We start from the raw sequence: 25,471 nt of genomic DNA, 5'->3' as shown, positions 1-25,471 counted from the left end.
TGGTGCCTAAACCCAGGTGAAAGGAATCTGTCCCCTCACCGGCAGCACATCGGAGAGATTGACACATTATGCCAATCTGTTTTCTCATTCCTTCTATTTCTCCTCACTCTCTCCCTTTCTCTCACACTGTCTGTCTCTGTACCTGTTTTTTTCCTCTCTCTCCCTCTCTCTCTCTCTCAGTACTGACACTTTCATCTTCTCCCTTGGGGATTGGAGATGTCACTGCGGGAAGTGCTTGTCCGCCTCTCTGGCAGCAGCAGAGCCCTGTGGCTTTGACAAACCTCATTTAATTGGGAGGAAGCCAGGAGGGTTTGAAAGAACTGAAACATCCACGAAACTCCTTTTATCAGGCATAATTTAAACTCTGCATGGAAAAAACCCTATATGTATAAAGAAAAGTCAACTTCCCTCCTGCTGTGCGTGCTCCCCTCCTCCCCCCCCGGCACAGGCAGGCTCCTGCGAGATTCCATCTTTTCATTTTTCTAAAAATGTCAAAGTAGATTTGTGCTCTGTGGCTGGGTGAACAGAAAAGGAATGCAGATGTCTCTCACTCAAGCACATACACACACAGAGCACCTTCTGAAGGGCAGCAGTTTGGGGGATTGGGAGAGATGCTAGCTGGCTGCTTCTCCACTTGGGATGTGTCACAGGAGCCAGAAATTTGGTTTTCCAATAGCTTGACAACACAGTCCATGAAGGCTTTTTCTTAATTGCCCCTATCTTAAAAAACACCACCAAACTAACTAGTGTACAGGGTGCCTAGGAGGCAACAGGGAATGCAAGGTCCCTTTGGCCTGCAGCCCAATAGGAGCGAGCTTTCCCTAGTGAGGAGCAGAACTGTGGCTTGGGAGACCCTGTATTTTTTGTCAGCTCAGGCCAGGAGAGGCACAACTGTGTGTGCAGCTGTGTGCTTAAGAGAAGGGAGAGAGGTAAAACTGAGGGAGAACTGGTGTGACAGGGTACAAGGAACAGCTGTCTCAACATCAAAAGGGAGTGGGAGGAGCAGTCCAAGGGAACTGGGGCTAGCACACCATGCTGAGCAGATGGGAATTCAGGACATCAGGAGGGACCAGAGGGTGAGTTACACTGAACACACAGTGTGAGCTGGGGAGATGTCCAGGCACTTGGGGTTACAGAATGAGGGAGAGATGACCTGTCAAAGCATATACACCTCTGATTTGCAGAGGGCCATGGCAGCAGCCCATCAAGGTCCCCTTCTAGTATTAACACAGTGGTCAAGTGGAAGAAAACAGAAAAACAAGTTGTCAAATTTGCCACGGGATGTAAACTTTGCAGCTCATAGGAGTGGGAAGGGAGTGCAGGCAGAAAAGAGAGACATCCAGGTGAATGGCAGAAACTTTCAAAACAGAGAGGAAACTCACAGTAAATAGCATGTGCAGCAGCTCTTTCTTGGTGAGATGAAACTGAGAGTTAACTTACCAGCAGGAATCTGATAGAGCTGAGGAGGCAGAGGGCTGAAGAAGCTATGAAGAAGCGCATCTTGTGCAGAGATTCGGCCTCGAGGGAAGGCTGTGAGCATCCTGGAGGCCAAATTCTCTGCTGCTGGCACCCTGCTCATCCTAGGAAAACAGAAGAAAAAATAGCATAGGAGATGAGGATGAGCCAGAAAGCTGGAACCAGACATGACCCAGCCCTTCTCACCTTGAGGCAAAGATAGTGGAGGGACACAGGGGAGCTGGATAAACCCACCCAGCTATATAGCTTTGCAGGACATTTGCTTTTCCATCTGAGTTTGACTATATTGGGGTATATGCATCCAGGATTTCAGCTCAAACTCATGTTTACAGGCAAATTTTGAAAACCAATTTCTGTTTTTTAAAAAGAAGGTTGTAAGAGAAAGGGGAAGTGATGCTGAGGAGACTATATTTTACATGACGTAACTGTAATATCAGAGTTTGGTGGTACCAGTTTAAAGTGACAACCCAATGTAGAAAATAACATGACTGACCCAATGAGAAGACTAGAGGTCAAACCTAATAAACCTAAAGAAAATACCATTTCCTCTTCTCCTACTCCAGTACCAGTAGTGCAGCTGGTTGTAAAATGTGTTGGGGATTCACAGAGAAGACTCTGTTTCTCAGGATGAGTGCTTAAAATAAATGTAATACACATATGCTTCATGCCCAGCAAATACCAATGCCAAGTGGCTGCTCCCTAGTGGAGCACACAGCTGGGGACAAGGAAGTGGGAGAGCAAAAACAAACCAACAAGGAAACAAATAAAAATAGTCATTTAGTTTTACAGCTTTTACTTTGTTTGTTTGTTCTGATCACATTTCAGCTTCAGAGCATGGCCTGTTGTGCTTCCTCCCTTGGCCCCCAGCGGTGCTTCCCCTCTAAGTGACATCAGGGGCTGGGATCCCCCTGCTCCTGCACTCCCCCTCCCTATACAGGACATTCAACATGCTGACATTTTTGTTTGGAGGAGATAAAATGTAAAATATAAAAGAAGAGGAAAAAACACCAAGACAGAAGGAGAGAAAGAGACCCTGAAAAACAAATTTGTAGAAGGTATCTGGCCTCACTGTGGTAGATTATTGCTGAATTCTCACCTCCAGAAAAACAGCTCAAGCCCCGCTTCCTTGGGCACCAAGGATGGGACAGGGAGCCAAAGCATCCTGTCTGAGGCCTCTTGCTAGAGCTGCAGGACAGGCTGCCCTTGCCATGGCAGGGTCTTACTGGAGACCTTCTGCCCCCTGGGTCCCTGCTGCTGCAGGCTCCCACTCTGGGCAGCAACACAGTTCTGTGCCTCCCACCATGGCTCAGGCTTCCTGGTGGAGGCCAAGCTCTGTGGAAAGCTCCCCTTTGATTTCTTAATTGGCCATGGAGAGTCATGGCTGAGTGGTCTGCATGAAGCAGCTCTTTCCTTTTCCCAGGCTGAGCATTCCAAGGCAGTTATTTGGCCACGGCAGCACAAGGACTCTAAGGCAGAGCTGGAGCTGGCCCACATTCAGCCCAGAGCTCTGCCATGGACGTGCTAGGCCAGCCCCGTGGTTTGACCTGTAATGGGGTCTGTCAAAGGATTATGGCCAAAAAGCAGAAGTGCAATATAGCACAGTCACAAGGAATATACTTATTTCTTTGTTCAGGCTGAGAGAGGATTTGTTCTGTTCCAGGACCTGCATTGTAAGGGTTTGGGACATATTGAGTTTTCTGTGTTTCTCAAGCTGTGCGTGACAATGGCTGGCATTTCAGTAACCTGTGCTTTGCTGAAAACTTTAGCATGTTTGTTCAGCCATTTAGAACAGCATCTGGGAAATCCTGCTTTGAAGAGCAGCACACTTCCCTCCTAGCAGGGCTGGACCCCAAGCAATCAGCTGAACAGATAATAGACAGCAATGAAAAATGTGCTTATGTCCTCAAAGGATATTTGATTATTGGCATCTTCATATATCCAATCTTGAGGACAAATCCTGTCTTGCCTTTTCCTACACATCTATAAAGCCTGCTATGTGCCTCAAAATCAGTTTAGGGGGATTTGATTTGAATGACTCCCTCAGCTAGGTGAGGGCACTTCGTCTGATTATAAATTTCTTTCACTGATACATATAGACACTCTGTGTGTGTGTGTTTGTGTGTGTGTGTGTGTGTGTGTGTGTGTGTGTGTGTGTGTGTGTGTTTGTGTGTGCCTGAAAAAATACTGAGTGATTCAGCAGTGCTGGTGTGTCTGGTCTGCGTGTGTAACCATGGCCTTCATCTCATAGCTTTGGTCACTAAGAATGTGATTTTCCCCCTCCTAGCTAATCACAAGATTATTTCATTGTCTCATGAAAATGCTGTCCTAGCATGTCTTCCTTACCGCTGTTGAGCAACATTCCTACAGTCTGTTTTCAAAAATGAAAATTGGGACAGTGTGAAGTCTGTCCTCAGTCTGGGCAAGAGGGCCTGGGAAAATATGACCTTCTCAATTGAACTGTGCCCTACAAAAAGCTGCACACAAAGTCATTGAGTCACTGCTTATCTCAGAATAATCACTACTCCTCTGAGAATAATAAACCCACTATGTGCCTACCTTTGCTGCGATCTCTCAAAATCAGTTGCTTAACTGATGTTAGATCTGCTTGTTACTACAGAGCCACCCTGCTCTTCCTGAGCTTGCCAAAAGAGCTCATTTCAAGTTAAATGATTGCATAAAGAAACAAATAAACCCAGAGGCAATTTTGACATTGCTGTTATAGGTAGCTTACCTGTCACAGATGACTCGGAGTCTCTGAGGTCTCCTGGAAGCAACCAGTTCTAGAAAGTGTAATATGCAATCACAAGATTAAATGAAAATCAAGCCAAAACCCATTCTCTGAGCCCCTACAAAAAAATGTGCTCAGAATTTTAAAGGGCCCTATAGAATTTATCATCTTATTATTTATAAATATACTTTATTCCTACAGGACTTGAGTACCTGCATTGATCTTAATAAGGCTGTTCCAGTTCTGTAACCCTTTCCTTTCATATATCTGTGAGTATAGGCTTTGGACCTCCTCCTGTTACAATGTGAGTCTTAGCTTTGACATCAATAAATGCAGTATCAGTCCCTAAAGCCTTCACACAAAGGAAGCAAAAAGAAGTTTGCAGGCCTGAATCCCTAGTCAATTGTCTTGGCTTTCCAAGGAGCTGCTGAGCTTCACATATTGCCCCCATGGGTACATGGGGCTTTTCTACATGGATGCAGCAGTAACACTGGGGATGGAGACAAAGCACTTTGATCCCACTCTCTTCTTGCCCACAGCTCTCACGAAGTTTGTTGTTTGTCCAGTTAGCCATGCTCATGGAGGCTTTGTAACTCACTGATTATTGTGATCTCTATCAGATTGGAACTTAGCAGAGTTTGTAGTTTTGTGAAGTCTGTGTTCTTGATATTTTTTAAGGACATATTTCTAAACATTGTGGTAAATATAGAGGAATACATTCCTCAAATGCTTTATTGTAAAGCATGAATTTTCTCAGGCTTAGATACAAATGAATGGCTTAAGCCTGGAAAATTTCCCCATAGAGCTGATGAACAGAGATATTTTTTTGCAATCAAAAAGGCTGCAATTTCTACCCACCTACATTTTCCTGAGCACTGTTTCTGACAGCAGAGAATGAACAGTGGCACTCTAGTCATGGGAAGGAGAGCAGGAAGGGTGGTGTCCACCTCTCTTCCAGCTCAGCCTGGACAAGCACTCCCCACAGCAGGGAGACCACCAGGAGGCAAGCAGCACTGGTCTGTTGCCAGCAGCCTCAGAGCTCGGCTGGGGTTGGTGCTGCACCCTTCAAGAGCATCTGCCCTCCCTGCCTGCCTGGAAGCACCAGGCACTTCATTCAGGAGCTGCCTGCTGAAGTCCAAGTGGGAGTTCCCTCTGCCATTTCCAGAGTGCCAGACCCAGCACAGACAACTTGAAAAAGTGCAAATGACTGAACTTCCAGCCCTTGACCTTTCCAGCAGCAATCTTGGACCATTAAGCCAGGCAAGCAGGTTGTTAAACCTCTCACAGGGTAAGTAACAGTTCAGAATTGAATTATTCTCCTACACCCAAATACTAAGGTAATTTCTAGAGCAGTAAATAGGAATATAACTTGGGATAGGATTTGTGGCTGTTTATGTGCCAGAGCACTGGCATATCACCAATATACAGAAGTTATATATTAGCAACTTGAATACTCCCTTCCCAAATAAGTCACCAAGACTGGCAGAACACTCCTCTTGGATCACTAGTAACATTTTCACTGATCATCTTTCCTTTTTTCCCCCCTTGACTATAGGAAAAGTGTAGAAATAAATTACTGATGTAAAATTTCCAGATAGAATAGCAGGAAAACAATTTAAAAAATGGTTTAGAAAGGCAAAAATTTTTTCTGTATGAGGTAGAAATTTTTGCCTCTTCACAGAGCTGGCCAAAATCTTTCAGATGCAGTAACTTTTTGTCAGAAAAATTTGATTTGTGAGATGAAAACATTTTATGACAATATATCCGTTTCATTGAATATTAGTAAAAATGCTGAGATTTCTTAAGTACTGTACTGAAATCTTTTAACATTAGTATTTTTAATGAGTTTAACACAGAATTTTAAAAATGTTCAGTTGGTAACAGCAGGGCAAAACGTTTCAATATCTTAGTGAAATGTCACTTTGTTTTTGCAGTGTATTTTCAGGATTAACATTCCAAAAAAGAAAATAGGATCCTCTTTACATTAGAAATAGAAATATCAGCTTGCTTACTGGGAACTGGGAGGAATACCTGAATTATAGAATTTGCTGTCTTGAGCAAGCCTCTTGACTTAAATTTATCTTTTGTGTAACCTGGAGATTAATAATTATCTGCAAGGGGTAGTGTAAGAGCCAGTGAGCCAACTACTCCTGTCCCTGTCCAAACACATCTCTCAGTGAAGAATTCAGCTTGAGTGAGGACTGCCAAATTTGCCACTTTGAGTATACAGAGCTTTGATTATAAATGGAAGATATGGGTAAGAAAACAGTGTGTCTCTGCTCAAGGACTTAATACAGTTAACTAATGCACTTTCAATCAGTTCAGATTAATCTCCTGACTGATCCCATATAGACAAATCCTTAGAGAATGCCGAGGCCCCATTGTGTTGAGCAAGATAAAAACAGAGCAGTAAATATTTTCCCTACTGTAAGATTAAGAACAATCTAAAATTGTAAAACACTGTAAACAGCTACTCCATAAAGGCAAGCGATAAAGAATATTTAGATTATTAAAAACAGTGGATGAACTACTGATTTAATCATCTCACAATGATGATGTAGACATAAAATGATGGGATTGTGTAGGGCTGATTGGCTTTTTTAACAGTACGAGTAGATCTGAAAGGTAGCACGTAGGTTTGTTATTTTCTATCCTTATGCAAGGTAGAGTGTGCTAATGAGGAAATACCTTCTTATTTGAAAACCCAGGTGGAAGTGGCTAATGAACTGATAATGAGGCAAGAAAGCCAAAGGACAAAAGTTAAACTTTCCTAATTGATTAAGAGAGAGAAAAAGGATGCCAAGTGCTGCTGGATGAAGGCAGTGGGGTTGCAGGCTCACAGAGAAAATGTCTCTCATTAGTGAAATCTCTGTGGCTTCAGGACAGGAGCAGAGCTCTGTCTGTGTGGCAGGCTGGAAACTGCAGGCTGTGCCCATTGGCACACAGATGGGAAGTTTCCCTACACCCTGGCTAGCATACATTGCACATTAGTTACAGTGCTGCTCTTCCCTTTGAGATCAAAGCCACATACAGTTTATTATGACAATAAAAATTTTAGCGTTTTAGAATTCAGTTTTCAACCATCCCATGTGTTAAATGAAACATCAACATAAAAAGTGAAATTACAAAAAAACCCCAAAGCACTCGGAATGCAGACTTCATCTGCATTTTCACAAATGTCATGGGAAGTTTGCATTTCAGGGCCTGCTGCTTGTTGCCTCCATCTGCTGGTGACATTGTGCAAACGCAACAGACACTGAAAACACGTACCTGGGAGCACAAGTTGACTCTGGAAAGCTTCTAAATCTCATTCAGCATACCAAAGCCGGCAGATACGTGAAAAACTGGGCTTTTTTTGAAAGCCATTGCTGCATCTGAAAAGGCCTGGTGTGAAACCTGCATCTGTTCTGTGAGGTGATATTACCTGGCACAGGCAAGTTCATCATTCAGCCTGAGCAATAAATCAAGGAGTAAAGCTCACTCTCAGTTCATCATGTTATGGACAGATATGCACTGCTCCCCACTCTTTGGAATCCAAATTTCAGAAAAAGGAAATACAAACTAACTTGGTACATTGGGCGCTCCAGTATTCCCAGTTCAGCGAAAGCACTAGCTTAATGTCATGGGCTGTGATTCCTAATCCTTTCCTGCCCTTGACCCCTGCTGTCTAGATTCAAACTTGTAACCATTAATGGGGCTGGATCAAAACACTGGCCTTCTGGTGTCACCAGTGGTGTTTAGAGGGGATTTAAACTCACTGCTTTTCAGCGCAGTGAAATGAACACAGCAGTAGATTAATGCAAGGATTTGAGCTCACTCAGCATGAGAGCTTTCAAAAATAGTGTTAACAGAGCTGCAACTGCCTCTTTCAGGGGAAGCAAAATGAGGGAACAGAACAAATGAACAAACACAGGGCAAAGCCTTGTCACTATGGTAGGGCTGGTAAGCCCGGGGAGCCAGGGAGACAGCCAGAGAGTGTGCTGAGATGTGGGGCAGGAGCTCTCCCAGTCCTTTCTGTTCTTCAGGGAATGGCTCTCCAACCTGCTTGCAGGCCCTAAGACTGCACATAATTCCCTACCCCACGTGTCTGTCCTGCGGGGAGAAGGTGACATCACAAGCTGTAGGGCTGGCCACAAACGGGTTACTCACCCATCCTTCCCATTCACCTGGAGACAGGCTGAGACTTTGGCAAACTGTAGGGAATGGGCATGAGACTGTTCTTGAACTTTGTGCAAGACACCGGGGTAAGGTAGTCAAAAACGCCGTTGCACATTTCATCCCTTGTCAGCTGCCCACAGAGGAGGCAGAGGAGCTGCTTTTCCTCCAGCTGCCCTGTGTGTGCCTGACTCACAGACCCCACAGCCCATGCTGTATCCTTTCCAGACTGCAGCAGGATGTGCTCAAGCCCACAGCAGCGACAGGAAAACATCTAAAGGTTTCCAGCTTTTATTTCAAAGATTCCTGCTAACCCACCTGGCCCAGGAACCCTTCCAGTAACAATCTCAGTCTGGGGCTGAGCTTACATTGCTGAATCCAGTGGGAGTTTTGCCATCAACTTCAATGAGAATAGGATCACACCTCAGTGCTTTGTTTTGCCCGTGTTCATTCCTTGCCGCGGGCAGGAACCTGTTTGTTTGTTTGCTGCCTGTGCTCAGTGTGAACATCAATAGGACTAGCTAAAAGAATTCAAACCATCAGATTTGGGGAAGCGCTCCAAAGTTTGTTTGCTTATCTGAACCAACCCAGGCACCCAGATTCGCACAAATGGTCTGGGAATAACCTCAGGAGAGAAGGTTTTCTCAGGCTGACTCCACAGATTGTATTCAGGCTGAGCATGTCCTGTGGGGGGAACAGCATTTGTGCTTCAGGGAAGGAGGGGAAGTGCCCAGAAGCATATAAATGGCATTTAGCTTTAAACAAAGAGACTAATTTGTCTTCTTACCAGCAGTCTCATCAAAAAGTGAATTCATTTAACTCATGAGTAGGGCAAATAGTCCAACTTTAGACTAGCCTTCTATCCAGACTGGTTTGTGTAATCCAGGTGTAAGCCAAGTGCTTTGTTCTTGTATGTGGCTGGAACAGTTCACAGCCCCTTAGGCTCTCAAGAGGGGAAAGGGATATTGCCTCTCCAGCTAACACAGCTATTGCCCCAAACACTTACATAGCATCTTCCATGTGTTTGTTCTTCCATGTGTTTGCCAGCTCCATGGGATGCTCCCACAGAAGTGTCCTCTGAGTCCTGCATTTCTGCCGGTCCAGCCACAAATGGCACCAGCATCCCAGTATCACAGCACAGGTCAATTCTGCCCCTCTGGAGTCCACTAGGGAAACTTTCTATCAAGTCTGAAAGCAAGTCAGACTTGAAAACTGCTTATGATCGCTCGACTTCACTGGGGCTATTGCCCCGCTGTCCAGGTGCCTGTCCTCTCCTTCCCAGCCCTGCCACTGGCACCCTCCAGAGCAGCAGAGGACAGCACTGCTACTTAGACAAAACAGAGCTGAGGAAATCACTACTCAGAGTAGTTCTAGGCACTCACATTCTTTGTTGTCTGTGAAAATTTCTTTGCTAACATAGCCTTAGTGCTTGCATTTCTAGGTTGTTCTTCTACATAGCACCAGAATACCTAATCATCATCACTCAGAGTTTGCATGTTTGTATGTTTGAGGCTTTGTATTAGCAGATGACCGACATAAAAAAAATCTTTGTGATTAGTTCCTCCCATACACAAGCATTTCTGTATCTCCCAGATTACTCTTCTCAACTTGTAGACTATCCAGCCAGGCCTTCTACAACTTAGAGAAGAAAATGCTTCCTCCAGCTGTCTGCTCTGTGCTTGCTTGCTATCCAAATCAAACTTTCTGTGGACAGCGACACATTCCCATTTCACGCTGGTTTGATTAATGTGTCTCAGCTAATTGTGTGAAAGATTCCAGTCCTTTCGACTGTGAGACCAGGTTATTGTTCAGCCAATCTCGGCTACCATGTGAAAATGGGGGCTGTTTAGTGTTCATGCACCAGAATCAAAGGAGGGGCATCTTGGACTGGGTCACAGAGCAACACCCACTTCTTTGAAAGGATGTTACTATGCTCTACTAAACCTGTAAACCTCTTGCTCAAAGCACGTCTTCTCCCTCCTCCTCTCCCCCTTGTTCTTTTTTTCCCTGTCCAGATAGACAGGCTCCCCCCACCACTCTCCTATGGTATAAGTGAGAGAGAATGGCTAGATTGTGGATGGCTGAATTTCACATTCTAGGGTTTTTAATATTTCACTTTAATATTTCTCTTACAGAATGATCCTGCTGAGAGGCTGAGAATCAGTGCTCATCATTTCCCCCTCACTGACACTTGAATATATTTTCCCAGGAGAAAACATTAAACAAAAAGAGAAAGAGAGAAAGGGAGAGAGAGAGAGGGAGAGGGAGAGTGACTGAGCTAGCTTTTCAAAGCATACTTCTCAACCTGCCCACATCAAAATAAGAGACAACTGGCCCTTTGAAGTTCAGGACACAGACTTCTCTACCAGCTCATGTGGAAATAAAAGAATCCAGCTTTGTAAATCACACAGATTTCTCACCTTGCAGACATCAAAATCAGGGACAGTGGCCTTTAAAGCTGAGGTCTAAAGGTCCCCAAACCAATCTCCATAAAAATAAGGAAAGTTCAGATAAACTGCATCTCCAGGTGCCTGTCAGCTTTTCCAGTCTAAACCAGGAGACATTGGTCCTTTGCTCCACTCCACTGAGGAGTGGAGACTAAATACACTGTGAGACTTTGAGCAATGAAGTCTTCCATTAGACTTACATATACCAGCACTCAGTTTGCCACACACATACCTCTGTTTGTAAACTAAGCCAATCCCAGTCCTGTTGTAGGTCCTACACCACTGTCATTAAGTAGCTCAAGGGATTTAGTAACACCGAAGCACAGGATTTTTCATAATAAGAATGAATGAACAATAATTTCATAATAAGAATTACAACAATGGTGTGGCTCAGAGAAAAAGCTGGCCTTCTCGTGAGTTAAATCCTACCTGGGTTATAGTTGGGGAGCTTGGAAAGTCCTGGCCAGGTGTCTTCAGTTGGGACCCCCAATACCTGCAAAAGAAGAGAGTGAGAAGAACAATGACCTCTTTCTGCCCATTCTTTGCTTTGGAGTGGAGTTGGAGGAATCGGTCTCAGGGGAGAGCGACTGGCTTTCCCTGTAAACCAGAATTACACTGCCCTGGCTGGTGCTGGATCTGCCACTGTGCATAAAGGACACTGACGTTTCAGCACTTGATTATGTAGCAGAAAGGCTCCTGCTGGGATTGAATGCTGTTGCTGCTGGGAACATCAGTGAAGGCATACACAGCTTCACTGCCAGGTGCCACTGCTGCCTGTGTTTGCCAGCCCAGGGGTCACAGAGTTGAGCCCTTTTCAGTGCTGAAGAGCTGCTCTGGGGACTTACTGTGCCCACTTGCACTGGCAGCAGCTGGTATGTTCAGCAGCAGCAATAGCTGTGAGCTCTGAGAGAAACCCTGGCCTTCTGAGGTAAAAAAGTAAAGCTGGCAGACAGGTCTAGCAGCTGGAGCTAAAAAGCAGTGCTAAACCTCACTCTGAAGGATACAGAGCTCCAGCAGTGTCTTTGGCCTTTATTGGGGATTGTGGGCTTCAGCAGTAGCTGCTCACTGAGCAAAGTCTGGGCCAGTAAAGCCTCCTCCAACTTCATTTTAGTTGCTGAAATGTGTGAGATCAAGCATATCTAGATTTCTAAAGTTGCAGATGTTGTTATTATTATTATTACTAAATGCATGCAAAGTGCCCTGTGCCTATTGATATGGATGACGTGTGCTAAAGCAGTAAAGCCACATATTTAAGAAAAGTTCACAGCATGTGAAATGGTAGTATAGATCAGTACTGCTAGCTCCAAGCATTCAAAGCTTTCATCAGACAACACCCAGAATCATCAGGGTTTCTTAAAAAGCAGTGAAATTCAGGGTTTTTATTCACTTTCTCTTCTCCAACACTAGATTTGTCTCACATTAGTTACCCTTTGCATATGATAGACAATTCCTTTTTCTTAAAGTGTGAGCCTCCCCATGGGGAACTTGGCCTCCCCAAAATTCGTATTGAGATTGCCAGAAAACAGGCATCAGTGAAAAAATACATTAAAGAAGGAAGAACTATAAAGCCAGCTTGTGGCAGTTGTAAAGTATCAGGTAGTTGCTTGTTTTTCTCACTCACAGCTAGGAAACTGGAGAAGACAGCCACAAGCAGGCTGTGCATCTCACCACTGGCACACGTTAGCATGGCAGCCTCTGAAGCGAAGCGAGTTGCCATGGCCCACGGTTCCAAACTTTTTATGGACTCAGCCTGCCACAGCAAAGACTGAGGGGAAAGGTCCTTGTCTCTGTTCACCTGTAAAATCAGCCTTGGAAGCTTGAAATCTGCCCAAAGAGAAGGTGTTCAGCCAGCTGGGGACCTCGGAAGTTGGCTTGCACCAAGGATAATTTGACAGCCCTGGGTGAGGATGCCTTCTTGACTGGTGTATGTATCATGTGACTAAGACAAGTCTGCCCAAAGCAAACTCTGTATGCACAGGAAAGACAGAGTTGGAATTTGAACTCGAATCCAGAATTTGTTCTCTTTTTGCTATCCTGTTAGCTTTCCAGGAAGCCCTGCTCAGTGGGCCCTTATTCTTCAAGGTTTCTTGTGAGCTCTCAAACATAAGTTCCACAGGCATCAGAGGAAACTGGGTAAGTTCAGTGCATAGTAAAATCATACTTGCCAGGGTCAGCTCAGCATTCTGTTTTTTTGGTGAAGAATTTAAACAAATAATTATTTGCATGTGCTTATACTTTTCTACATAAGGATTATAGCAAATATTATATTTTACTGCATTGAGGAGTGAAAGCATTCAGAGCACCAATCACTGAATGCCATATGAATGTATATTTGAAATTAATTATATTCTGACAATTGTTTTACCTGTTGTGTATCCACCCTAAATCTAGATGTTAACTCTCTTGTCCTTGTCATCAGAAAAAACAAAGCAACTTCTCTACACTCTATAGTGAAAGGTCTTGGTGCAGGTCAGTTCAGCCCACTGGGGAAGAAACAGTTTCAGCCAGAAACATTTTTACAGTGCTTGTATTTCAGCAAGTGCTTTAAGATGGTGTAAATCATTGATCTTTCTCTCTGCCCTCTAACTGCTTGCTTCTCCTGTGATGACTTAGCTGAAGGAATCAACCTAGCTGATTTGGTTTAATTTTGTTGGGAAGTCTTATTGTATGTTTTGTGTTGAGGAGCCTTGCAGTCATTCATTTGGCACAATGTTTGGCTCAGCAGCAGAAGCACCCTGGTGGCATTCTGTAGCCTAATCCAGCCCACATGAAGTCCTTCTCAGCACAATGTTAATCAATAAGATTACACATGTTTCAGAAACACTTTTGCATGCAAATCCTATGCCTCGCCTCTTAAAATTTCAATCATGGATCTTGATTTGGTCAGGTTTGCTTCCTCTCCATGCCATGAGCAAACTGGAGACTTGTTGGACACTTCCATAATCAACACTGCCAGCCTTCCCTTCATGTTTGGCCCTGCTCCTGTGCCATGCCTTCATGAGTACCAGTGCTCATTAGGGCTACTGTTTGTGCAGCCAGAGGATGAGAAGGACAAAGAAGCTGTTCTCATTCAGAGTAAGCCAGGGAGAAAACAAAGTTGCAGGGTCCCCAGTTGATGTAGCCCCACATGTGAGAGGTGACAACAGGAGCAGCAATGAGCAGCCAGGGATGGGAGATGGAGACTGCTTTAGGTGGCACTTGCCTCTAGAAGAATTTTTGGTAAAATGAGAGCCAGTCAGTCCTGATGATTCAACAGAACAAACACATTTCACAGAGTGGAGATTTTCCAGCCATACATCTATATGGTGTGTGAACAGTCCCACAACAGTCCCACATGTCCAACAGTCCAACAGTCCCACATGGAGATGAGCATGCTGGGTGATACAGATTCATGCACACAAATGCAGATGGCCTCTCTACCAGTGCAGGGTACCTCTACTAGTAGTACATGAAAGGAACTGACTGTTAGAAAACAGTAGGAATCCCCATTCTGAACCTCACACTCAGCAAAATATCTCATGCTAGACATCGAAAGCCTCTAAGGAGCTTTGAAATCTTGGTCTAACACAGAGCTTCATTCCAGGCTGTATAATATCATAAAACCTCCTGTGAAAAGCACTAATTATTTCATAGCTCTTTAAACTTCCTCATGATTTTTAAATAAGGGGTTTTTTGCCTTCTGTGGCACAAATCCTGTTAATCATGGTATTAGTTATAATACCGGAGAAATTACGATAGTGCTATAACCCTCTAAAGCAAAACCACAGGAAATGTATCCAGAGATTTCAGACATAAGTGTAAGGATAACCTTCATTCAATTATGAGAAACTGGACCCTGCCCTGGCTTTGAACCTTGCTAATTGGCCAAGTATGGATTCTACACACCCCCCCCCCCAATAATTCTTTTTCCCCACACACTCTCTATGAAAGAGAAATTCAGCATTTCTTTAAATGGACTGAACTCAAGTCTAAGAATTGGATGCACTTACCTGACTTTTTATCACATTCCTACTTAAAGCAGAGAGGAAAACCTTACCAAGCAATAGTGTTTCTGCATGAAGTGGTTAAGCTGGAAAAATCTGACTTACAGTCAGATGTCTAATGCAGCAGTCTAATGGCTGTGAAGTAATTTCTCATTATTTTAATGAATTTTATTTTTTCTGTACTTTCTCCTTTGAAAACACGTTTCAGAAACACTCTATGCATAAGAGTAAATCTTTGGGAGGAAATGTGAAAGGGCAGACACAGAATCACAGAATCTGCTGAGTTGGAAAGGACCTCCTGAGTCCAACTCCTGGCCCTGCACAGGACACCTCAAGAATTCCATCATGTGCCTGATAGTGCTGTCCAAAACTTCTTGAACTCTGGCAGTCTTGGCTGTGACCACTTCCCTGGGGAGCCTGTTCCAGTGCCCAGCCACCCTCTGGGTGAAGAACCTTTTTGTAATATCCAGCCTAAATTTCCCCTGACCCAACTTTAGGCCATTCCCTCTGGTCCTGTCTCTGGTCACTACAGAGCAGAGATCAGTGCCTGCCCCTCCTCTTCCCCTCACAGGGAAGTTGTGACTGAAATGATATCTCCCCTTATTCTCCCCTTCTCTAGGCTGAGCAAACCAAGTGATACCTACAGCAAGAGCTAAGATGAATGCATAGGTTGACCTTGCTGGTGAGTCAGTAACAGGGTCAGAATGAGTGGTCAGGAACGTACAGGACCTGTCAGGGCTGCTGACTGCCTCAGTTCTTCCAAACTGAATGTAGCTCTGGGTTGCTGTTTCCCCAGCAGAAAAAACAACTTAGGAAGCTCCCAAATATGTTGCTCTCACTCACTTTATAAAGTATTTTCACACTTTCCATTATGCCAAATCAGTCTCGAGAGCCGCACCATAAACGAGATGATACAAAATGTGCCAATTTAAAACGAAGAAGAATCTCTGACAAACCTTAGGGTCTTGCCATTTTCAAGGTAGTTCCAGAGCAGTATTAGAGCTCCTTTGTGAGAATATGGTGTGCTGTATCCTACAGTAAGTAAAGGATTTAAAAAGAAGCAACAGAATTTGCAGTACCTGCACACCTTTTATGCCTTTTTCAATTTGATGTCATTTTAATTGGCTTTAAATTTTTGATGAGATGACAAACATCAAAAGGAAGTCATTTGATTTACTCCTGTGTCTGTAAGAAAGTTGCCAAAAATAAAATGGATTACAAAGTCTGCTGTGAATTTGGCAGATTAGACCAAATTATTTCTGCTACTCACAGGACCTATGCTTAGGACTTTAAAATTAAGTAGGCTGGAGCAATGAATTCTTTTTCTCTTCCATTTCAGAGTGTATTTTACTCACCTCCCAGATCTTCTCCAGCTGTTCATGAGTATCAGAAGTTGCTGCAAATATTGTCTGACCCTGGATCATTTCCACAAATATACAGCCTGCACTCCTGCAAGAAACCCAAGCTATTAACTCATACACATAAATGATATATCTAATATGATTGTTAGGATGGGTGGGGAGAGAGGCAGAGATAATTGTTGGAATGGAAATTTAGAAATTCTGATTTGTAAATGCAGAAATCTTGACACAAGCATACAAGTGAAACAGGACGGGAGCAGACCAAAGACAAGTTACATTCACATGCCTCCAGGATTTCAAAACCCAAAGGGGTCAAGGTTCCATACATGTCTGTTCCCATCACCTTTCTCTCATCAGCACCACCCTCTAAAAAAAAAAAAAATTACTTTTCACCATCAAGACAAGACAGGTGATATCCTTGGAAAAGAAGCCCACTAAGCACTATCTTTTTTTTCCAGTACCAAAAAAATTGTTTCAGGTCTCTGTCCATTAATCCTGTTACAAACTGTATGAAAAAAAGATCATGGCAGAAGCCTGTGGATGGACTTTCCATGAGAAAAGGGTACAAAATTGGAGTGGTTACAGTAGGAAAGATAAACAGGGAGGTACTGAACACTTCATGGGCTTGAAGGATATATTAGATGCAGAAAGAACCCAGAGGCACTAACTACTATAGCCATTTTCCTTCAGAAGCAATCAGTTCTTCATTGGAAAGCTGAAGGCAAGATTTCATAGCATAAAAAACCTGGTCATAAGAGCAAGTTAAAATATTCTTTTTTTTATGTCATTCCCTGCTCTACACTTGCGCCAAAACAAACCAGACAGCTTAAAAAAACCCCAACACCTGCCAAATTGCTTTATTTTACTAAGGTGGATTAGTCCTCATGGCATTAATAATGAAATAGCTGTGATCAAGGTATGCCTATTTGTAACTTTTCCCATCTCTTACTATATGGTGTAAAACTCCACTCATTTACTTTTTAAGCATTTCTTTCAAATTTTTTTCTGGGTTTTCTGTCTTTTCACGAAGCCCCATTGCCACTCTTCAGGTTTCAGTCTCATTCTTCTTTGGTTATATCGTATTTGAGTCTTTTAGGCTCAACTCTTTAAAACCCAGCTTTGTCTTACAAGCTCTGAAAGTATTATTTTCACTTCTTAGCAATAACTGGTAATCTCTTCTGGTCATCTGTACTCCTGTGTTACCCTTTGCACCTTGTTTTTGCAGTATTGTAGTTGCTTCTCCCACCTGGCTGTGGTCAGTTGATATCCTGGCACAGAGCTCATCTGAGGTATTTATTCGGGTGATCCTTGCACACCAGGTGGTGCCAAGCCTGTTTGCAGATCCATATCTAACACTGTTTTCATAAACATCTCTGCTGCACTTTCCTTAGCTTCCTGTGCCCTAACTTTGGCAAGTCTTGTGAGATGAGCTTCTTTGCTTGTCTAATATCCTCTTACAGAGTCCAGGCATCACGAAACTTAAATGCAGTGTAGAGATTTCCTGGTGTTTCATAGCACAACCACACGATTAGACATTACTTTGGAGCCCACAGATAGATTCCACTGAGCCCAGTGGCATACCAAGACTGTTTTCACAGCTGATGGACATGTCCAAATGGCTCACCCTATTTTGCAACCACAGGGGCTGCTGTAATCGGCTGATTGCATTGCACAAGTTCAACTGTGTATGGCCAAAGCAATTTGGGTACTCTTGATTTGCAGGGGGAAGAGAAACAACTCTCCTTGTTTTTGGAACAAGTGATGCTGATGTTCTACCACTGTTTGCATTTTGATATCCTAGCCATAAAGTGCCATATAACTGGCAAGAGCAGGAACTTTGAAAGCTAATGGTAGTCATATTAGCCTTGAGGTAGAGGCCTCAGCTTTCCTTCTGAGAGTTACAGTTACAGCTCTGACAGCATTATGACGATCCTTCTGATAATGAGGATGATTCAAAAGCATTCATTTACTTTGAAGTGTTTCTAAATACGTAGACCTGGGGTTGTTTTGCTTTTCCCCTTTTCCTTCTTTCCCCTCTAATATAAATTTCTCAAGTCTTCTTACCTCTTCTAATCTATACATTTCTAAGAGGGTCTCAGTTCTATAAAATTGCCTTGGGAAGAGATAGGACAGAGGGAGGAGTCTTTTGGGAAGAGGCCTAGACATGATATTTTAGCAAGTGCCGGATAGGTACACAAATCAAAACAGTGACAGTTAAAGTAGAAGTTACAGGGATATTCAGGGACCATAAGCAGAGCTGATTCAGACAGTACAGTTGTATCCACCTGCAATCCCTGGGGAAGGTCTGAACACTGCACTTTGCCCTCAGTCTGCAGTGCTGCATCACACAGTGGAAAGGCTCTCATCAGGATTGAGATTTAAGATATCTCTACGGCATCCCACAGTTCCCTCTCTCCGTGTCTGGGAGTTTTTGTTGACACTAGGAGATGGCAATTTTGTATTTAACCAGAAATATATCCTTCCTCTTGTTCATCACCAAGCCTGGTCTGTGCAGTGGAGCCCTTAGCCAATATCTCCCAGTTTGGCAAAGTGGAGCACTGTGAACCAGGGGTGAGGAGAAGGCAGGTCCATGTTAAATTACTGCATGCTAACTCCTATTCTACATGAATCTACCAGGGAAGACCACTGTGATTTTTTTCTCTCTCTCTCTTTTTTTTTTTTTTTTTTTTTTTTTTTAAGGAAGATTATACAAGGAAACCCTGACTGAAAATAAGACATCTTAAGGCACTCATTATGTTTGCAGCTATTACTGTGGCGGTATATAAAGCACATGGTGTTTTTCAAAAAGAGAGGAAAAAAGTCCTTCTGATATGCAGTGTAATCTCCCTGAAATCCCTTAATTGAATCTTCTAAAGTCCTGAAGAGATAGTGAGGGAGAAAGAAAGAGAGAAGAGATACAGAGAGATTAAAGCAGCTTTTCTAGTTAGTCCAAGAGAGACCAAGTCTCCTTCTATATCTCCTTCTTCATCTATTCAAGGCCTCATTCACTTCCCATGTGCCTCCCACTGACAGTATTGATGCTCAAGCACACTATGCATGAATTGCAATAATGTTTTATTTTGTTATAATTGGTTTCTTTAAACCAAGGCTTTGACACCCACTGTCTCATGCCATTACCAAGGGCATTCTGTCCTGCCTTCATGTAAATTGCAGCATCCAAAAGACATAGGGGTTTTTTTTCCTTTCTTACCAATAGACAAGTAACATCTGTGTGAATTCACATTATTTCCTAATAGACAAAAATTGAACTTAAATGCAGTGTACATCAAGATAATAAATGACTCTTGTTAGAGGAAGTTACTGAATAGCGCTCACTGAAGTACTCTCTATTCTCTCAGCGTGACATCTTTCTTTAGGGCAAACACTTTGAATGTTGTTATTATAAGGAGGCGTTATAACAAAGGTGCCTATAGTGTGGATGTAGTTCAGTGGGACAGAGAGCACTGTGCTGCTAGATCTGGGATCTTTGTACACAACTCCTACGTTGCTATTCATTACCCCAGAGCAGAGTTATGCAGTGGGGATGTTGGTTTTGCATAGGCAGAAATTACATGCTTTTCTGTGCATAGCTGGCTTTGGACAGGGGTTAGCTTTCAGGGAAAAAAAAAAACAGACTTATGCCTGATACAAACCCTCTAATCTGCTAGGTAGGCATGTTCTTCAAACTCAGCAGACATTGCTGGGAGACTGTCTGGAGGGAAAAATGACAGGTAGTGGGGGTTGTAGACAGGACTATTTAGACTGGCTTAGCAGCTGGAAACCATTAGAATTTAGCAAGGTTTTCTTCATTAGAGAAGTCTTTAAATAATTAAATTATCAGCAGTCCTAAGGAAGTAAACAATCTAAAAACTTCCGTTTCCCTGACCTACCCTCCAGACTTAGGTCACTGGAGTGTCTGATAAGCTGCAGACCACTGGAGGGAGATACAGCCTGTGAAGACCTGGAGCTTTGCTGTTTGCAAACTTAGCCAGCTGTCTCACACATTCTTCACCTTGCTGCACCCCTACCCCTTCCCAGCCTTTGACTCTGCAGTAGTTAAGAGTAAGTCCTGGTGGGACAGGTACAAGCAGAAGATTAACTGGTCTGAAGAAAGGGTGAAGCAGCAATACCATCTACAGATGTAAAATTGCCAGAATAAGGAAGGTCTCCTGCAATTTCATGAGCTGCACACTGTCCATGAGCATGTCAGGACTGTGTTGCTGGAAGTGAGCTCAGGCTGGTGCAGAAGTAAGCCAGAAGGTTGATGAACCTTACAGTTAGCCCAGGTACACATCCAAGCCAGCCCAAAAGACCACTGAGACCCTGCAAAGCCTTCATCCTCTGCTGTTTTCTGCCCACTCTCAGAGACTCCTCTCCCACCTATGGAGTGCAGCTTGTTTCCTTTTGATTCCCAAACACATCAAGATTTTTGGGTAGAGCTCATAAGGAAACAAGGCTTTAATAGACACAGCCCTTCTGCTGAGTGAAATACAGGCTGCATCTGAGATATGGTCTTTGAGAAGAAGGACAAAATATCACAGAAATAATTAAAATCGCACACACCTTTCTATCTCCAGACTCACTGAGAAACCCTGTAATGCCACATTCTTTTACCAAGGCCTAAGTAATTGATGATACAGTTGTGGATCAATTTTTTTTTTACATAAAGCCATTTCTGCAAAGAGTTACTACTGACTCAGCTGACTACACAGATACGCTTGCATTGAGCAAAAGTGTTCTGTTGCAAGACACAAAAATGTTCCATACATGTTACCAGACAAGATGAATATTATAAATATATATTATATATTTAATTTATATAATTATATATATATAATTAAATGTAATTATAAATATTATCAGATGAAGTTTGTATCAATCCATAGCTGAGATGTAGTGACATAATTCCCAAAAACTTCAATGAACGCTCTATGAAACTTCTACAAAACTCCACTCTCCTCACACATTTACTGCTCATAGGTGTTAATTCCTCTACTTACAGCCATATCTACTGTAACTTTGGCTGACTTAATTTAATTCAGATAAAAATAATTTTTCCCAGGGAACCCCAGATGCTTTGATATTGGTCAGTACCAGATATCTATATCAGAAGAATAAGCTGTAGCTCCAAGCAACACATCAGGAGGACGGTACCAGAGTGTCACAACTTCAGAGGAGTATGTCTGTCTGGGGATGGACTGGGCACGAGCAAGGCCTGCAAAAAAAACCCCAACAAACCAACAAAAAATGCTGTGTTAGGGCAGTCCTACCTGTACAGTGAACAGATGATAATAATTGGAAACAGGACATTATTTTCTCTTTAAACACAAGTAATCTCAATGCAGCTTACAAGCAATTGACAAAGAAAGTGTTTCTGGAATATACCTCTGGGGCAGATCAAATCAAGTAATAGGCTGTGTTTTGCAGGGCTTTATCATTTGCGATTGAAGCAGCTATCCCAAACCGATGCTGAGAAAGCTTTTTGTGTCACACATTACTGTGGACTCTACACATCACCTTATTTTCTGAACAGAGAGGGGTTGATTCTTTATTCTTTTCAACTAGTTTTACATGGTGGTAATTGTTCTGACTTAAATGAGTTTAATCCCTGCATATATATAAATACAAGAAAAGTTGGACTGACCACAGAAATAGTTTCCTGAAGTTCAAGAAAAGGTTATTCTTCTCTGCCTTAATTGGCTGTGGATACAGGTCTATATGCATGCTGCAGCTTTGGTCTGAGCAGATATACAGCTGTATCCAAACTGTGACTCACCAAAGTCGGCTAATTTGAGCTCACCGAGGCAACTGATGAGCAAGTTCTGGGGTTTCAGATCCCGGTGAAGAATGTGTTGTTGGTGGATGTAAGCCAGGCCACGCAAAAGCTGGAACATGAAGAGCTGGAAAAAGCCAACAAAAAACTGAAATGATTTTGTGTGACTTTGCATTGATACATTAACTCTGAACTTTAGGAGAACCCTGGAACAAAGCAGAGACAAAGCAAGTAAGAAACCAGTAAAAAATCCCAAGAATGAGTAGAGCTGGCTGAGAAGGAGAAAACTGTGGTGGGTTATGACTGCCCTACAGTTTTCTGAGGTTTTCAGGGTGGAATATTTGGCCAGGAGGGCAGTTTAACTGCGGTCAATAAATGCACGTTTTGGAAATTCACCTTTTCTTTAGAAATGGACTGTTGATTGCAGGAGCAAGGTCAGCTTGCCAAAACACAGACCCAAGCTTTCAGAACAGCAGCTGTGCTGGTTGCAGTGCTCAAGACAAAGACACAATGACACACAACCAAACAGAATGAAAGCCTAAGGAGCTGAAGGTTTGCCCCCTTGAGCCAGATGGCACCAGCTGACTGAGTTCCATGGCCACTGCACATGCCAGCAGTGGAGCAGGGGACTGACTGACCTGGCAATGGGAGCTGTTGGCTTCAAGCTGGGAGAAAACATGAGGACCTGATTTTAAAAATACAGCAAACCAGATATGATGAACAAAGCAAGCAAGGAAGAAGGAAACCAAGCAAGAAAGGAAGCCAAGAAATAAATATCTAACTCCCACCATCATGGTAGTCGAAATAAGCCTGGGGTAAAATAAGTTAGGCAGAAACAAGGTATGAAGTTGGACAGTGGATAGAAACAAAACACAGCAAAAGTAGTAAGACTTCACCAGAGAAAAGGTATTTTTCACCAGAGGTTTAACCTGAAGAGGAAGAAAAACAGTGACACCCATAGGTCATTTTTGTACCAGAAAATTGTCCCTGTAACTTTCTGCGTACTTATATCATATTCCATAGGAATCACTCAGAAAAAACAAACTGCATTTGCCAGCAAAAATGAAGCAAGCTAGATGACCCTCCTGAAGGAGCAGTAAATAATTTTGCAGTTCAGTTCCTGCTGACAGTGAGTATTCCGGACAGGAAAGCAGAGCAGCTGGCTAGTGTTTATTCACAGAAATGCCAGTGAGTACATATTACAGCCATGTGCTCCATGTGCTTTACGAGCATGTCTGGTAGCAGAACCCTTGAGATCTGTGCCAGAACTACTCCACTGCATCTCAGACGTATCTGAGCTTTCAGGATGTTTAAAATCTGAGACCCCAAAAAACTTCATTAGAATTGGTGTTGCTTAACAACTATCTGGAAAAAGATGTGAACAATGTGGCAACATTTGAAGATGACAGAAGTATTTAGATTAGTTGTGATAACAAGTGACAGTGAGGAACTTCAGAGAGATCTGACAAAGCCAGATGAATAGGCAGTTTGATAAGATACAAAGTTATTGTTGACAGCTGTTAGATAAATTAACTGAAGCTGCTCAAGAAAAGGGCCCAGGCATTCACTGAGGACATCTGCACTGAAACCTTAAGCCAGCGTGCAGCAGTTCTGAAAGTTAATTAAATGTGAAGACGCATACAAAGCAGAGCAGGAGACTATTATAACATCAATCTATAAAGTAAGGGTACATGTTCAGCTGTGTTCAGATCCAGTCAAACAATCCCAAAAGGTATGGGAGAAACAAAAGGACTTAAATGACTGCAAATATGAAGATATTTCCAAATGAGAAAAGAGTAATATGTGAGAGTTTTTAATTAGAGAGATGAATAATGTATTGTAACAATAAGAGGACAAAAATTTGTGCAGAGATAGGTTTCCTTGTCACAAGATGTCATTGTTTTCAAAAGCTGAATGTCTGCTTGTAGGCTCAGAAAATAGGAAGAGGGGCTAACTGAAAAAAGGCTTGGAGACTGAGAGGGAGCTTGTTATATCATCAAAGGTAGATTTTTTTCCCCAAGTTTTTGTCATATACGTAGCAAATAAATATTAGTAAGTAATTTACAGTGACCTTACATAGTGGAAAACAGCTCTTCCTCATGCCTTAAGGGATACAAGTCTTCTAAGGAACTCACCATAACGTTGCACAAATGGAGTCCTCCAGGATGCTGGCCCATGTACTGTGCTAGATCTGTGTGCTAAATAAGAGAAGAAGTTGAGGCAAAGCTTCTGCTGTAAAATGCCTCTGCTAACAATGCCTCTTCTGTAAATGGAAAAATATACAACTGCTACAAAGTTGCCTATTTCACCAAGGTGAACATCTGGTCTGATGCAGCACACAAGCATGTGCTTAAGTTCCTAAGGGCCACATCAGGGACCTGTTATCTCACCCAGCATTTGTGACCTGAAACTGCTGGTTAACAGAATTCACACTTGTGCCAGAACTAACCAGAAAGCTGCAATAAGAAGACATAGCTTCTGTATTTTCTTTATCATTTGGTTGACTATCTGCAAAAGTAGGAGAAGTAGCGAGATTCAAGTGGAGAATTTTATTGGTGTCCTGGTCTCCTCATAAGAGCAAATCACAGTTTGGTCATGGTAAGCCACTGGGGTCAGTGCCAAATCTGACCCCAGCTGGGATGTGAGCTCATATCATTATTTCCTATCCTTGCTGTGGCTCAAAAACAGTACTTTTATTGTGTTGGCAAGGCAGAAATGGAGGTAAATAATGTCTGTCACCCCAGTGGACACAAGACATGGAATTATTTTTGCATACAGCTGTCGCATATGCAGAAAGAAAAGAGTAAGGCTGTGTGGCTGGAAAGCAGGAGATCAAGAAGGAAAATCAATCATTGCAGTACAGCATTACAACTTGCTTCTTTGTGGATGTCTCACAGTGCAGTAAATTCATTCTGTAGCCACTTCCCGATACTTCCCAGTGCTAGCTCCACAGGAAGCTAGAAAAACATCAACTCACCATGTACTCAAAGACAAATGTTAGTGTCTCCTTGGTCTGGATAATGTCATGAAGCACTACAATGTTGGCATGTTTCAAACACTTGAGAAGAGAAGCTGGGAAAACACAAAAGGAACATCAACTTTACTGCTGCTGCAAGTGGAAGGAGATCGTGCACAAAACAAGGCAGAAAAATAAAAAACTGGGGAGTAATAGTCCAGACTTGGCAGTTCTGTAAGAAGTGGCATCTACTGAGCCTGAAGGAGGATGGAACAGCTCTGCAGAGAAGCAAGCATCAGTGCTCCAGGCTTGGCAGGAGCCCATCCATCTCTCAGAGGTGGGATCTTGCCTCTGTCAGAAATAGCAGCTCACAGTTCCCATGTGTCAGCTTATAAGTCAAGGAGAAGTAATTTCTTCAAGGTAAATGCTGAGAGGGAGGACCTGGGAGTTCCCAGAGCCAGAATGCAGCAGCCTCTAGCCTGTCACTGAGCTTCTTACTCTTCTCCCATCTGCCTCCTGGTGTGTGCCCTCAGCAGGACCCTTACAAGAGACTTCTGGGAAAAGCTGAGTCTCCACCAGTTTCCAGCTTCAC

General features: G+C 43.0%; 2 protein-coding genes across 3 annotated transcripts in view; one reads left to right on the top strand and one right to left on the bottom strand.

Annotated features, from left to right (window-relative positions):
* ALS2 (alsin Rho guanine nucleotide exchange factor ALS2) overlaps window positions 1–25,471 on the top strand; it is a 221,407-nt gene that overhangs the window by 150,208 nt on the left and 45,728 nt on the right. The window lies entirely within an intron of this gene.
* Window positions 1–25,471, bottom strand: part of CDK15 (cyclin dependent kinase 15) — a 37,731-nt gene that overhangs the window by 7,014 nt on the left and 5,246 nt on the right. The window contains exons 4-11 of the mRNA XM_064434038.1: window positions 24,901–24,995; window positions 24,059–24,121; window positions 21,927–22,050; window positions 21,245–21,365; window positions 16,145–16,238; window positions 11,236–11,299; window positions 4,208–4,256; window positions 1,441–1,580 (exon numbers count right to left, since the gene is read on the bottom strand). Of these exons, the coding sequence (XP_064290108.1) occupies window positions 1,441–1,580; window positions 4,208–4,256; window positions 11,236–11,299; window positions 16,145–16,238; window positions 21,245–21,365; window positions 21,927–22,050; window positions 24,059–24,121; window positions 24,901–24,995 (750 nt within the window). The remainder of the gene's footprint in view (window positions 1–1,440; window positions 1,581–4,207; window positions 4,257–11,235; window positions 11,300–16,144; window positions 16,239–21,244; window positions 21,366–21,926; window positions 22,051–24,058; window positions 24,122–24,900; window positions 24,996–25,471) is intronic.

The sequence above is a fragment of the Passer domesticus genome, chromosome 10, assembly GCF_036417665.1.
Source record: "Passer domesticus isolate bPasDom1 chromosome 10, bPasDom1.hap1, whole genome shotgun sequence".
NCBI classification, from domain to species: Eukaryota; Metazoa; Chordata; class Aves; order Passeriformes; family Passeridae; genus Passer; species Passer domesticus.
The sequence above is the reverse complement of the archived record's forward strand: the minus strand, read 5'-3'. Positions and strand labels throughout refer to the sequence as shown.